Genomic DNA, 15472 nt, shown 5'->3' on the forward strand with positions numbered 1-15472 from the left:
TCAGCTTGCACAGCCAACGTTTTCATAGCCTGGGGAGCAGTACACGGGATATTGGATCAGTTTCCTTTCAGGTCGAACTCTCGCAAGATTATTGGGCGCAGTTTCTAATTTTTGGGCCCGCCTTCGCTGTATGCCTTCGCGCTTATCCGCTAAGTTCATGGTAAACAATTTTATTCAAGGTATATATTACTAGATTCGCCATTAAAATTAAAAATTAAATCGGGGAACGTTTCGTTTCAGGAATAATTACGCAACAACATACTGACCAGTAAGCTATAGCAGACGCACGCCATAAACGATGTATATTTTGCTTTGGGTAAGGCTTTTACCAGGCCTATCTTTTGTTCTCACAAAATTATATGCCTTTGGGTCACAAAACAGAGACAGTGAATAGGGGTGATTTTTATTGTTAAAGCCAGATGAAACAATGGCTCCTGGCCAATTAGCCAGATGCATCGCTCAGAAACCAGGCACATAGCCAAGTCAAGAGCTTATCTGAAACACCGTTCTGAGTAAACAAACACTACATACGGGAAACGGAAGCCTCAGGTAGTTATAGTAGCTTAATGCATGAAGGAAAATTTGGAATAACATGTGTCAATTTCAATTCCGGAGCAACAAGAACTTGCTTAGACTCGCGGCAAGTAGGAACTTGTTTAAGGCTTAATACTGAACACGCCAAACATATGGAAAAAAAGAGTTGCAAAAAAGAGGTTGTAAGCAGGGTCTTTTTTCACCTGAAGGAGAACGTCCTCTTGTATGGATCGATGATGTGATAAAACTGCGGGATCAGTGGTTTGGATCACTATTTGCCCAGGGTGGGGTGGGTACTCCTTAGAGTTCTTCTTTGGAAGACGCCGCTCAGTTCTTCAAATCCTGACTCTGTACACCTTTTTCGGATCCGTACCAGGTTTCAGTCGTAGCCTCTAAACTTTAAACAAATATTTACGCTTTGTTTTAGCTCGAATCATGCTTTCTGGTTACTTTCTTGTTCTCAATTATTTATTTGAAGTTGAAAACTGAGACAACCATCTCGATGCACTTTTCTGGTTCGGACACGACATCTACGAAAAAAGACCTATTAGTGAATATTAGGCAACAATGAAAGAAGTCACTGAAATAGCTAACTTTTAATCTAATCGAATGGTTTGGTCAAGTGAATCTGAAAAAGCCAAAAAAAGAGAAAAACTCATGGCTAACAATATCACAGCTTGAGGGGCAACACTTTAATATTTTGCGTGAGATTTTATATACCTGTTCCACGTGGCTAACAAGTGAAGACAAGTATTAGACGCGTGCACAACACATCACATACCAGTAAAAAGAAGAAAAAGTCGTCAATATTGTTTTTGATACAATGGATGTTTTGTACATGAGAGTTACAGTCGGCCGTTTAGTCAGTGTAGTTACTAACCTGTTCCAGGTGCTCGCGTAGCAAAAAGAGCGTAAAATTAAGGAAACGATAGGCTACTAACGGAAAATCGAAAACGAGGAATGTTTGGGCCAATTCACAAATCTCACTCGTTTGCTCACTCCTCTGTTACTGTCGCAACATTTACTATCACGCTTCGTTTTACTACAGTGGCGTAGCCAGAATTTTTCAAAGGAGGAGGGGGGGGGGGAATGGTCACGCTGTGTCAAAAAGAGGGTACTCCACCAGATTGTCATGTCAACCTCCACGCCGTGTTTTACTTGATGTGACAAATAAAGGCTTACAAAGAGGAGGTCACGAGCACCCTACGAACCCCCCTCCGCTAGCTATGCCCTTGTACCAACTGAACGCTTGAAACAGGCTTTGTTATCCCCTGGGTAAGAAATAATCGGCAAATAATTGTTATCGCTGATAGCTCCAACTTACCGAGCAGACGTCACAAACAAAGACAACTTCACTCTGATGCTCAGACTTCTTTACAGGTTATCGGGGGATGAGGCTAGTGCGGGGAGAAAATAATCTCATACCCAGATTCTACTGTGTAACTGTAACTTACAACTGCGTGGCTGTGAAAGGTCTGTGTATGAGATTAGGGAGAGAACTCGCGCAAGCGGTGGGCAGCTTGTTTAAATCGTTGGGTGACCTTAGGAGGTTACAATGGCAAACTCTCTTAAACAATTTCAGGACTGGATGGTGTTCTCGAGTAACGCGGAAAGTTTTTCGTCTGCTTTATCCAATGAACCATCTGAATTGTGGACGGAGTGATCGCACAATTCCCCCCCCTCAAACCCATTCCGATGGTTTTTTTTCTTTTGGTATACTCATCTTCAGCCATGCTCTGTGAGAATGATGGTGATGGTGGTGGGAGGGGGGGGGGGTGTCAATAGGATTTATTTACAAGTTTTTTTTTTTTTTCTGTTCAAAATTGTACGAACTTGAACAACTATACCCCTCCACAAACTTGTGTCCCCAGAACTGAACCTGAAAATTTTTATTAAATGGTCAAAAAAGGCATCCTACACCTTGTCAAAGAGAAGATTTCATGTCTATGTAATCAACCACACCCTTACTAATCAACTGTTGAATTTCTGTTCTTGTATAACCAATCTCTTGTAAAACCTCCACGGAATGTTCCCCAGTCTTTGGCTGAGGCCTGCTCTCACAACAGCCTGGTGTTCTGGACAATTTGGGAGCAGGAGTAGGTTCATATGCTCCATCACTCCAAATAAATGTCTCTCTTTCTTCATTGTGTGGTTCATAAGGTGCCTCATCCATAGTGAGAACTGGTGTTACACAAGCATCAAGATTCTTGAATAATTCCCACCACTCAGACTGAGTCTTTGTTAGAAACACTTTGGTAATTTCCTCTTTAGCCTTTGGCCATTGATCTATATCAAATTGAGATGGAAGTTTTTCTTCCAATTGGAGCCCTAAAAAAAATTTATCACCTTCAGTAAAATGCAAACCTTATACCCTTAAAATCCTTGGAGTGATTACCTTATTGGTAGTTTATTTTGCAGGTCTTTAATTTTGCATTCATCTGAATTGCTGGAAGAAATTAGATGCAATGCAATGGTATTTTGCGGGGTTTATATTCCCAATTTCAATAGGCAAAAATGAAAAAAAGGCATTAAATTTTGCAATTCAAGTGTTCTTAACTACATTTTTCTCCCAAAATGTTGTAACTTTTGATGACTGGCCAAAAGTAAGGAATTTGTATAAATCTAGCGATTCAGTCAAAGATTATAGCAAGACTCTCTTCAAACCTTTACAAATTAAGGTCAGATTCATAAAATAATGTGGCTAAATTGAAGATCTTTAGAATACCTTTTGCTCAAGAAAATGGCCACTGCTTGTTTAAATAGCCAATCATCTGATTCAGTGGTATTCAATGACCAATCACAGCATTTAAAAATGTTTTTTTTTAATTTAAATTTACAACTTAATGGTGCAAAGAACAAATTTTAATGACAAACCTTTAATAAGATTTTGATAAAACTTGGGCTCAATGGCTCCAACAGCCATGTATCTTCCATCAGATGTTTGATATGTATCATAAAAAGGTGCCCCAGAATCCAACAAGTTCCTGCCTCGCTCAGGATGCTGCCAGATGAATCCCATATCAAGACTCTTGTAAATAAAAGATCCTAGATATGCTGCGCCATCAACCTTCAAAAAAAAGAAAAAAGTTTTAAAAAAAACAGTTATAAACAAAAGAAATCTTTAAAAACTGACTTAATAAAATAAAAATTACTACATGAGGGTGACATGTTAACCACATGTGTAAGTTGATGGGTTAACAGAAAACATCAAGCACAGCTCTTTCTTTCATATTATTTATATCAATAATAAAAATATAAACAACACTTTACCATAGAGGCATCAACAACTTGGCCTTCTCCAGATTGAGATCTCTCAAACAAAGCTAGCAAAATTCCAAAAGCACATGACAGTCCTCCACCTGCAAAATCTGCTAGAAGGTTGATGGGTGCAGTGGGTTTCTCATTCTTGCGTCCAAGCTTTGAAAGCAGCCCAGTTTGGGAAACATAGTTTATGTCATGACCAGCTCTCTTAGCATGACATCCTGTCTGGCCATAGCCTTTGAATTGTAATTAATTTTGCAATTCAGTTTTAAGCATGATGATTTTATTATTAATAACACCCTTAATATTAAGGAAAAAGGAATTTCAACTCCATGAACCATGAATGACAACATGGACCCATGTAATTACTCACCTCAGGAGTTGAGGGGTTAATACAGGTGAAATTAACTCAACCCCCTCTCTTTCGTGTGGGAAAAAAATCTAAATTCAGCATACACCACACAGGTGAATAATGCTGTCGACTTTTGGCTAATTTAGAATTACCTAGCCAAAGAGACATCAACAGTTAAATTTTAATTTGGTATGTACTGAAATAATTATTCATCTCAGTGTTGGTGAAAGTGGTAAATTTTTACCTCACCACTTTGCAACTGGGTAAATATTGTCCCCTATTCACCTCCACATTGGTGAGTAAGTGGACATAATAAAAATGACTTTTCAGAGCACCTCTATGAACAAACAAGTGTCTCTTGTTTTATAACAACAGCAAAATGCTCTCTCAACTTGAGTCAACTTTTGTAAGTTGACTATCATTGCATCATATACAAGGCTTGCAAATTGGGGAAAATAACTTAACAAATATCACCTCATATTACCTACTGTCTACTTTTTGATGAGTTGAATGTTTACAATCCACAGTGTTGATGTCACTTCACCAGCAGTGAATAAAAATTAAATATAGGTAAAAATCTAAACACTTGCTGTTTAAAGGACACACATCATGAATTTCATTTTGCTGTTGGGGGTTTTTTGTTTTGTTTTTGTAATTTTTGTTATTCCAATTACAGATTGTTGCTGTTGTTAATTACCGCAACTAACACTTAGACTCTACTTTATAGAGACTACCTGTTAATCGAGCGTAAATTAATCTTGGATTATCTTTCAACAGTATCTCTGGTCCTAATCCCAATCTCTCCATAACTCCAGGTCTAAAAGGCTCGATCAAAACATCGGATTTCAAGCACAGCTTACGCACGATGGCCATCCCCTCAGGAGTCTGTAAGTCTACAGATATGGACCTCTTTCCCCGAGCAAGTCTATCGGTAGTGGACATAGTTCTTACTTTGTCTATTCGCGTGACCAACGCGCCGAAATCAGCTAGAATCATCCCGCAAAACGGTGCAGGAGCAAGTCCTGCGAGTTCAACCACTCGAATACCAGCCAAAGCCGCCATCTTGATAACTAATCCGCTGGCTACTGGACTGCTGGCGAATTCCTGCCCACTTGACGGGGGAGGGAGGGGTGTCGTGAGATTTTGATTGTGTCGTGATAAAATTTTCCTGATCCACCTATAAGACTCTGTAGTTTTTCAATGATCTCTCCTAATTGGCTGACACTTTTCCCTAATCCCATCTTTGAACTCTTTCGGAGACGACTGATCCTCGCTCAGTTCCCTTTGAAAAGCATGTGATCCCCAACATTCGCCTACAACCCCCATGTTGGCGATAAATCAGTACCGGTTCCTTGTAACAACTTTTTTCCGTTTTTTTTGTTAATTATTTTCGTCTCGCGAGTGGGAATATAATGATTATGCAAAAATATAATAAATACAGGGGGTTCTTTTTAACGGTTGCTCAAAGAAAATGTCGCATGCTTATCGATTAGAACGCGTGCTTTTTCATTCCCAATCAAACATTCGTCAGGTCAGAAAGAGGTCGGATATTTTTTTGCCATAAAGATGTTAACTCCCACCCGGGAGTCGAAAGCGATTTTGAGATCTACCTCGGCTTCGTTGAAGACTTTCGTTTTCTGTATTTTATAAAATTTGCACAGATAAATTCCGATTTTCACCGAAGCTCGGTGATAAAGTATTTCTTAGACTGTAATCGCATACTGCTTCATGCTTCAACCCCGACTCTGACTCTCGATGGGGAGGATCGAGGGCGGGAATAAACCAGCTGTCGGCCGCAGTCGAGAACTCGGGTGGATTTGGCATTATTCAGACTGAGGTAATTAGGAGGGACTTGAAAATATCTATTCAAGATCAGGAAATAGGATTTATACCCCCCAGTAACCCCCCTTTGAAGATTTTCAATTTTAATATGATTTCATTGACGATGTAAAGCCAGATTTAGAGGGGAGCGATTCAAGTCTATTCCCAGAATAGAGAACATTGCATGACAAAGAAAAAAATTAATTATAAGATGAAAAAAAAGGAGAAAAAAAATGAAACGAAGTACCAGTACACTAATAAGAGTAGCTCTAATGAAATCACAAGCAGAGAGCCTTCGATCGCAATATAAAATATTTTTAAAAAGGCGAGGAAATTTATGTTCTTGATGTAACAACTTTCAGTGGAGCCAGTTCTGCAATTAAACTTTTGACAGTTTGTATGAGAGCGATAAGACAGTCATATCAAAGTTGTGAGCCTGTCGATCCCTTGAAGTGAACACAAGCATCAGAGCATATGAAAGAATGTTTTGATTATTCACACTTGAGTGCAAAGCGTTTAATCCTCTTGATCAAGAGCTTTTCAAAATGACTGTCTTTGTTTGTTTAGGCTAAATTGGGGTTGAAATCGAGGAACATTTTTGACATGACAAAATCACTACCCTTGGACAAGATCTCGCAAAGACGGAGAGTGCAAGTTATAGAGGGCTTTCCTGGTGCTATATTTTTTTAAGGTCATTTAGATGTAAAGATAGATGAATGATCGCCTTCTGGAAATAAATTTTGACATGAGCAGTTAGTTTCGGTTTGCCATGTATTTCACACTACATCGACCAAAAAGTGCTAATAGATAGAAAGAACAAAGTCATTTTGGCTGCTGGAAAGTTCAGTTTGACTTGTTGTTCCAAGAGTAGCTTTAATTACTGGCTTGTTGTCGTCGCTTCTTTTTATTTCTTTTCCGATCAGCAGAAGACGGTGCGAATTTATCGAAGCGTGGAAAAGCTTACTTCTTGTCGGTTCTTTTGTTATGGTTGCCGGTGAAACTAGGCGATTAGCCAATGAGAGTCCTCGAAATGATTTATTTATGTCTCAATGGGCTTGAACTGGAGTCAACAATTTAAACAAGAAAAAGCGCAGTTTACAGGACGCTCTCGTGGCCGGAAAGATGGGAGAAATCAAAGTGCAAGAAAGATAAGCGTCCAAATATTTCGTTCCCTCGGAGACGGAAAGCTGGAGCAAATATTCGAGAATTTTGCACGTGAATGGTGACGTAAGGATATAGCAAACATGGCTGGCACTGAGAGAGCGGACTTCTTGAAACCTTTACTGTTCACTAAAATGTTCAGTCCCTGGTCCTTTATACCTTCGTAAAGTTCGAAGACTGCTAAAATATTTATCTATTTTCTAAAGTCTAGAAGGACTTTTGTCTTTGTAAGCCATGAAATCTAGACATATGAGTATCAGAGGAGTTGTTACGATGTTTGGCGGGTTGATTTTTGGCTTCACTGTGGCATTGTTCCTCCGGCAGAATCTTCTGCCCGTCCAGTCGCGGCGTTGCCATATGAACTTTATCAGAGACGTACGGCCGAGCACATTGTCTAAAGAGCTTAACTCCAAACATTTAATCTTTATTGGAGTTATGACGGCTGAGATGTTTCTCGATTCGCGAGCGAAGGCAGTTCATGATACGTGGGGACGAAACGTCCCGGGTAAGTTAGAGTTCTTCTCAAGCGGCACGTCCCAGACTAAGATGGAATTACCCGTTGTGAGTTTACCCGGCGTGGACGATTCATACCCTCCTCAGAGAAAGTCCATGATGATGTTGAAGTACATGCATGACAACTATATCGACCAGTTTGAGTGGTTTATGCGTTCGGATGATGATGTTTACATTAGGACCGAGAAACTTGCAAGCTTTCTTCAGTCCCTAAATAGTTCTCAGGACATTTATCTTGGCCAAGCTGGAACAGGATCTAAAGATGAAAAAGGCTTGCTGGGTTTGGGCTCTGGAGACAATTTTTGTATGGGTGGTCCAGGAGTCATTATAAGCAGAAGCGTTTTGAAGAAGGTTGTACCTCATATCGAATATTGTTTGAAACATTTGCTCACATCGCATGAAGATGTGGAGGTTGGGCGATGTATTAAACGTTTTGTGGGGATTCCATGCACTTGGTCTTTTGAGGTAAGTTTTCTGTTCTTTATTTATTATTGCTATATTAAAGTTGCGTCGGTAGAGTGGAATGAACTCGCGTTACAAAGTATGCGGCGGAATTAATTTTAACATACTCACTGTTGTGGTCATGATCAAGAGATAAGCGGACGGCGGGGTGAACGGCGCAAGATGGGGAGGGGATGGGGTGTCTGAGTGCGAGGCGGTAGCTTAGTCAAATTGGGGGTCGAAAAAGACGGGGGCAAAAGTTATTTTCCGTGTTTTTCTTTTGTGTAGGTATCAAACAGAACATTTTTTATGTGATTTATCATGTCACAGTTAAACATGTCTGATGCAGGAAGTTCAAGCTCCTGTGTTCCTTATTTGCTTTTGATTAACACCTTCCCTCTGCTCACATTTAGACTTAATTTCTCTTTCTTTGAATTGTTCTGGTGTCTATAGAGATGTTCATAATAAAAATAGTCACAGAATACATTTACAAAAAATTTCCATGATTACCTCAAACATTCAACACAATTATGATGATCAGGCTCTAATTTAAAATGATGCAGTCTGTGTCATTTTAAATTGTTACTCTGACATTTCTGTGAGTGAGAAATACAGTATATCTTTCTTTATCAAGAATTTAAACTCTTACTATGAATTTTCTTTTCTTATAAATTATAATTCAAAACAGATACTCTTGAATTGTGAGAGGGCATATCTATAGTGCTTTGGAATTCTTGTTTACTTTCAATAGCACACTGAAAACTAGACTGAGAAGTTCAGGTTTTAGAATTGACCAGGGCAGTTATGTTGAGTTCTTAATCAAGAATTTAAACTCACACCATGAATTCTCTTCTCTTATGAATAATAATTCAAAACAGATACTCTTGAATTATTAGAGCACTTATTTCCCCCCCCCCCCCGCACCACTAAAGACAATCTGTTGGGGTTTATGCCATTCTGCAATATCAATGCTTCAGTTTATCCATCCTAAATTTAATTTGACTCTCATGAAATACAGCAAATACCAAGTATACTGAAATCAGGGTATACACTGCTTGAACAGCAACTATTTTTGTGCTTCAGTTTCTCGTAAGTTACTCCAAAAAGTTGGTTTTCTTTACTGGTAAACTTAAATTGTTGAAGATATTGTAAAGTACTGTTTATATAGGCCTTTTGAATATTTGTGCTTGTGGTGTATGTGAATTGCTGTAGATAAAAAAGAAGATTACCTTGACCTTTGTAGTTTCTGTGATAATACATGCAGTTGGTCTAAAAGGTCTTAATTTTTTAAAAAAATTATATTTAATTGAATGCATGATTTGAGCCCTGAATTACCTCTAAGTTGTATCAAATTTAGAATTATCAACGGTTTTTGTCTTGGCTTGGCTCTTCCCATCTTCAAAGCTAAGAATTGAAATTCTATTGAAAAATTACATAACCCTTCTTAAGAACCTAAACAATATCAGTGTTAACCAGTGTTGATTAACATATGCAAGAAAAATTTAGGGCTAATATTTTTCTTTCTTTTGTGTGGGGGGAAGGGGAAAGAAAGCTTTGTTGTTTACTTTAAAATTCTTAGTTAAATTTCATGTTTTTCCAGCTGCTCTGCTGTTTCCCTCTCAAATTGATTATTTACTCAAAGATGTACAAATAGCACTTTAGTTGATTGAATATTCAGACATTTATTTCAAGGAAGGCCCTATTGTTTGTTGGATAAATAGCTTTTCTAATTTTTCACAGTTTATTTTAGCTTCACAATGGTATAGCACAAATTCCAGATCATCACCAACAATTCATTTTTTTCATTTGCTTGTTTTCCCATGGCAACACTTTCAACTCTTAATTTAGGAGTTTTGGAACTTGCATATTTCTTTTATCAGGTTGTAAATGGTAGAAGAAAATTATTCTCCAGGAATGGTTTTTGAAAAAGCTTAATTATATGTTCAGGACCACTTAAAAAAAAGGGGTTTAGATTAATATTTTAAATTTATTGAGCATTATTTTAGGCTGTAGGGACACAAAAGATAGTAAATTATTTTTTTCAATCATATTTTTGCCCCAACCTTTGAGGATGGCTCATGGCAAATATGTAACAAGTTTGCTCCAGTTTTGTTTTTGTTTTTTTTTAAATTGCATTTTCCTTTAGTTCAATACCTTGAATTCAGAGTGCTTTCTTTACTCAGACTATTACAGCTAATGACGTTTTCATTGCCAAAACAAAGTAATATTGAAACTTTCACCATGAATTTTTGAAATGATGCAAATTGTTTTATTGTATTGGCTGCAAGATAAAGTAAGAGCTTCAAACCATGTGATGTACACCAAAAGACCAAAGTTTGAACGGATTAAGAAACAATAGTGAACAACATCATAATTTATGTTACAGGGTAAGCTAATGTGCTGAGTAATTGGGATTCCATTCTCAAACCATTTTCTCCTCAGCTCTGCAATGGTCCTCTGAAATTTTTTAATGAATCTAAATTCTGTTTTTGAAAAGCATTGGGTAAGTCAAGTTTTAGTGAACTTTCCAACAACTAAATCTCAAGCACAGTTATTTTTAAGTAAGACGGTGGCAAGATACACTAAGCAAATTAACCAAGCTCAATAAAAATACGAACTTAAACAGCTTTACTGAAAAAAGTTGAAGTACTATCTATTGTAATGGTCTGTAATGTTTCCCGAACGTTCCCTTGGTGACAACTTTATGTTAATTCATCGACCTTTGTACCGCCAGTCAATATAGTTTTGTGCGTAACACGCTTCAGCATAACTTATACCCCATTCACACCAGCAAAACATGTTTTGTTAAACTGGTTTTCATTGAATGAAAATTATAAACAGAGAACTGAAAAACTTGATTTTCCATTGGATTCAAGTACTAGCTAACTTGTATTTCCAATGTGCTACATTCAAGTCAAAAATATTCGGTTAAATAGTTTCTATGAAGAGAAAAAAAATTAAACTGTGTTTAACAAAACAACCTTTAAACATGTTTAAGCTTTGGTGTGAATGGGGCATTAGTTTCCTCTAGTCTTGCTAGGAAATAGTTCTTACGAAAGTTTGTAAACCCGCTTCCATCCCAATTCTGAAATGCCAAAACAGTTGTAAAGGTCCCTTTTGTAGTTCTTATTTCTTATTTGGAAACTTCACAATGTGACGGTCTCGGTTAGTGTTGAGGTTACAACTCGAATATAAAAATAGCATACGCGTGTATGCATGAGCTCTCGCAAGTAACTTCGTCCCAGATTTCTGGTGAAAGGATCTTGTTTCAACAAAATCATTTGGAAATCCTCTTATTATTAAGACTGTTGTGTCCCCTTTCTGCTCATGGACCATGGAACCTTTCTGCTCGCTTTAACAACGATATTTTTACAGATTGAAGCACATTAGTTTAATGAGTTCATGTTTTGTGTTCACTAATTGTAATCCACCTATGAATATCACCCCATCAGGAACTTACTTTTAATTGCATCTTTTTGTCTTTATCTTTTGTGGCCTCATCCAGTATTGTTCTTGATTCAGTCTTTCACTAGCCTCGATGTTGAAAACGGTTTCTTGCTGAACATTTACTATACAACGCCAAACATTGTTCGATTATAAATTTGTAGCAAACTGCATTGAAGCATAATTTTTAGCTATGCATGAGAGACCATGGGTCTATCTGCCCTTATCAGGGATAATAAGCACAAAAGTTCGAAGAACATTTTATTAATCAATTTTTGTTTACGTGTCCTCTTGTAACGGGCGTTTCCCAAAAGAGATGTTCACTTGTGTTCTGAAAGCGTTGAATTGAGATAAAATTGTGCAATTTTTCTGTTTTGATTCAAGTTTGACCTTTTTTTTTTCAGATGCAAGCCCTGTTCTACCACAACCAAAGCAAGTCGCAGGCATTTCATGGTAACCTGGACACAAAGTCGGTACGTAAGGCCATCACCCTTCACCCGGTAAAACAACCGTCGTACATGTACCGTTTGCAAGCACATTTCATGTCCATACGCATTCAAGACCTTCAGTACCAAGCAACTAAGCTGCAAAGAGTCCTCAAGAACATGGATCTACTGCTGAACTCTACGATCAGTTCGCTGTCAACGGAAGAAAAAACCAGCCTCCAAGGCGCGCGAGATTTTCATCACCAGCTTAGTTCAAGATACCATGAGCCTTGGGACATGTTCACGGCGCAAAAATTCTACTCCCTAGCCACGCTTCAGCCGCCTGAAACAGGCATGCGCGACCCGTGGAAAGACGGACTTAATCACGTGCTTGGGCAGACAATGGGATTAATCAATGAGGAGGCAAAGCGAGTTCTTCATCGCAGCCTTGAATTTAAAAAAATGAATCACGGGTACATGCGAGTACATCCACTGTACGGTGCACAGTACCTCATGGACATGCTCATGAAGTATCATCGGCACATTGGACACAACCGGAGGCGCATGACTGTACACGTGCGTCACCACGCCTTTCTACAATTGCCATTTGGCAACATGGTCTACAGGGCCGAGCCCCTTCTAAAAGAGGTCCCCTCGGTGCATTTTATCCTCCCCCTAACCGGTCGCATTGGAACGTTCCGCCGTTTTATGAAGAATTTCGAAGACGTCTGCCTGAAAAGACGAGAGAACGCGAAACTTCTGGTGGTATATTTTCCTTCCGTGACTCCTGCGCATGAGCACAAAACTGTAATGAAAGACTACCAAACGAGGTATCCTGAGGCAGATCTATTGTGGCTGGAAGCAATAGGAGATTTTTCACGCGGCCTTGCTCTTTCTCTTGGGGCGAACCAGTTTGACAAAAGTGCTTTGTTGTTCTTCTGCGACGTCGATTTGGTTTTTAATGCCGAGTTTCTGTATCGCGCTCGTATGAACACGATACTTGGTCAACAAGTGTATTATCCTATGGTGTTTAGTCAGTTTGATTCCGAGATCACATATCCCAATCATACAGTTCCCAAAGACCAGTTCACAGTGAGCAAGGACGCTGGATTCTGGCGAGCTTATGCGTTCGGCATAGTCGCTGTTTACAACCACGATTTACGAGTTGTTGGGGGTTTTGACACAACAATTCAGGGGTGGGGGCTGGAAGATGTGGATTTGTACGAGAAGTTTGTTAGGCATCAAGACATTAGCGTGTTCCGTGCGGCGGATCCTGGCTTGGTTCACGTATACCATCCGGTCATCTGTGATCCTAAGCTTGTAGATCGACAATATGCTATGTGCCAGGGCTCGAAAGCGTCCGGTTTTGGCTCAGAAAAGTCGTTAGTCCGTCATATGTTGTCAAAAGCTTACATAAATAGGTAAAGTTACAAAACAGTAGAGAGCAATTTTAAATTTAATTTCGAAACTATTCTGGATCAGATTGGTTTCGCTGTACTTCGCTCAGTGATTCGTGAAGGAATTTGCGTCTCTTTTCCGACCAATTAAATTAAAAAGTAAATTAATTGCAACTCGGTAATTTGCGTCTTCCCGCGCTACAGTCTCTCTGCCTTTTTTTCGGTTGAGGTCTCATTCACTTCTGGTGATATTTCCTATGTTTCGATTGGCCGCTATTATTATTATTATTATTATTATCATCATCATCATCATCTTTATAATTATCATTGTTAATACAGATTATTATTTATTCGTCTCATTCTTTTTTTTGTGGGGGGAGGAGGTTGCCCCGCCCTTGTTTAGTCCATGGATTGGTCCACACTAGGGAACCTCAGCGGTTGAGGCCCAAGGACCATCATCGGTTATGTCTTGGGGATCAACATCGGTTTCGCTCAAGAACCAAAATTGGTTTGGCTTGGGGACCATAATCAGTTTGGCCGGGGGACCAAATTGGTTATTACAGGGGACCAAAAATGGTTATGACTAAGGGCGAACCGTGTCGAGCTTCTCCAAAGCAGGTCAGGTTTATGCTGTACATGAATTCCTTTCTTAATTAATAGGAATGTCTTGCTCGGCATTTTAATTTAGCTCGAATTATATTTGAAACTTTATTTGTGAAGTTGTTTATTCCTTGTTAAATGGGGGGAAATTTGAGAGAATAACGAAACTTCGCTCTTTTACCGCAAGTTTTGACCAATTTTTTAGTATTTAATTATTACAGGCGAAGGGCGTTAGAGAGTGGCATGGTAATCGCAATTGGGAAATTTTTCTTTATCGCTGTGATGTTAAACGTTTTGTTTAAAGTTGGTTGATATTTTGTCATATTTGTTATTTAGGGCGTATTTTAGCTATTTATAACACAAGATATTAAAATAAAAATAGATATTTAGTCGAAAGTCCTGTTATTTATTATTTCTAATATTGTTTGCTATGTTCTTTTGTAAGCAAAAGGGTTGAGACAAAAAATTCTTTTCAAGAGTGTTATACAAAATTATCCTTCCCCCATCTTTCTAGTCTTTTTCCTTCCACCTCGTATACAAAGAACTGTGAATAAAAGCCCTATCTGTTAGGATTGAATTCAATTAAGACTAATTACGAGCGTTCACAGGGAGTTGAACTCAGGACTAATAATAAACGGGTACTTTTGGTGGTCCGAATAGCACTTGCCCCCAGGACCTCCCGATTATGATCCGACTCGCTAGACGCTTGATCATGCTGCGGATCCACTAACGAAGGCTTCCGGTGGCGGAAGATAGACATCTCAAGAGGCCAAACAACACAATTGTGTACCTTTGCTAAGATTCATGGCTGTGGAAACCATGATCCCCTTCTCCGATCAGTGTCACACACTGGGTTGGGTTCATTTTTAGGGGTTATCGGATGATTACACCTTAACAAAATGAAAGAAGGGGAAACTCAAATGTCAGTCCCCTTTTGTACCTATAATCGTCTCTGGAAGAGAAAGTTCTGGTCACATACAGAGGGAATTTTTTTATTATTGAGAAAGATGATAGGTAGAAAAAAAAATTAAAAAAATCCTCTGGAGGAGACTTTTTTTCTTTTTTTAGAATGTTTCAAATTTACATTGCGGAAATTTGAAACATAGTGAGATCTTGTAACTCTAACAAAAAGAGCCATGCTCGTCATATCGTTTGCTGACAGAAACTACCATGCTGTTCCTCTCTTTATTGACGCTATCGTTTGACAGATAAACTTTCTAAATTATGGAACTGGAAAATAATTATCCATTTCCATGTATCATGGAAGTGGCTGATCACCGTTTTTCACCAAAGTATCGCACATTCATTTGCATAACACGCGATCTTCCCTCCAAAAATTTCCGAACTGAAAAATTTAAAAATGCTTTTTCTGACACTGAATTAAATTTAGTTCAGGCAGTTGGAGCTGTGGGAATGAGTTACCAGCCTGCATAAGAGATCTACCAAGAAAATATTTTCGAATAAAACTCCATGATATTTTTGGCATCCTGACAAACGAACACAATTAAAAACTGGAACAATTG

General features: G+C 38.6%; 2 protein-coding genes across 2 annotated transcripts; one reads left to right on the forward strand and one right to left on the reverse strand.

The window, feature by feature from the left end:
- Positions 1-2388: 2388 nt before the first annotated feature.
- LOC131779311 (alpha-methylacyl-CoA racemase) lies at positions 2389-5216 on the reverse strand. Its single transcript, XM_059095854.2, has 4 exons — positions 4882-5216; positions 3805-4031; positions 3409-3601; positions 2389-2862 (listed from the first exon to the last, which is right to left on the reverse strand). The coding sequence occupies exons 1-4, from the start codon at positions 5207-5209 to the stop codon at positions 2459-2461; spliced, it is 1152 nt and encodes a 383-aa protein (XP_058951837.2). The 5' UTR covers positions 5210-5216; the 3' UTR covers positions 2389-2458.
- Positions 5217-7030: 1814 nt separating this feature from the next.
- On the forward strand, positions 7031-14338 carry LOC131779320 (chondroitin sulfate synthase 1). Its single transcript, XM_059095863.2, has 2 exons — positions 7031-8107; positions 11932-14338. The coding sequence occupies exons 1-2, from the start codon at positions 7364-7366 to the stop codon at positions 13375-13377; spliced, it is 2190 nt and encodes a 729-aa protein (XP_058951846.2). The 5' UTR covers positions 7031-7363; the 3' UTR covers positions 13378-14338.
- Positions 14339-15472: the final 1134 nt, after the last annotated feature.

Source organism: Pocillopora verrucosa, chromosome 4, assembly GCF_036669915.1.
Source record: "Pocillopora verrucosa isolate sample1 chromosome 4, ASM3666991v2, whole genome shotgun sequence".
NCBI lineage: Eukaryota > Metazoa > Cnidaria > Anthozoa > Scleractinia > Pocilloporidae > Pocillopora > Pocillopora verrucosa.

What these genes read in the sequence shown, in the direction of transcription:
- LOC131779311 (XM_059095854.2), bottom strand. Translation starts at nt 5,209, where the DNA reads ATGGCGGCTTTGGCTGGTATTCGAGTGGTTGAACTCGCAGGACTTGCT. An exon ending in AAGTTGTTGATGCCTCTATG is followed by an intron (nt 3,602 to 3,804) that starts GTAAAGTGTTGT and finishes TTTTTTTTGAAG; the next exon opens with GTTGATGGCGCAGCATATCT. An exon ending in TTATCAAAATCTTATTAAAG is followed by an intron (nt 2,863 to 3,408) that starts GTTTGTCATTAA and finishes AATTTTTTTTAG; the next exon opens with GGCTCCAATTGGAAGAAAAA.
- LOC131779320 (XM_059095863.2), top strand. Translation starts at nt 7,364, where the DNA reads ATGAAATCTAGACATATGAGTATCAGAGGAGTTGTTACGATGTTTGGC. An exon ending in CATGCACTTGGTCTTTTGAG is followed by an intron (nt 8,108 to 11,931) that starts GTAAGTTTTCTG and finishes TTTTTTTTTCAG; the next exon opens with ATGCAAGCCCTGTTCTACCA.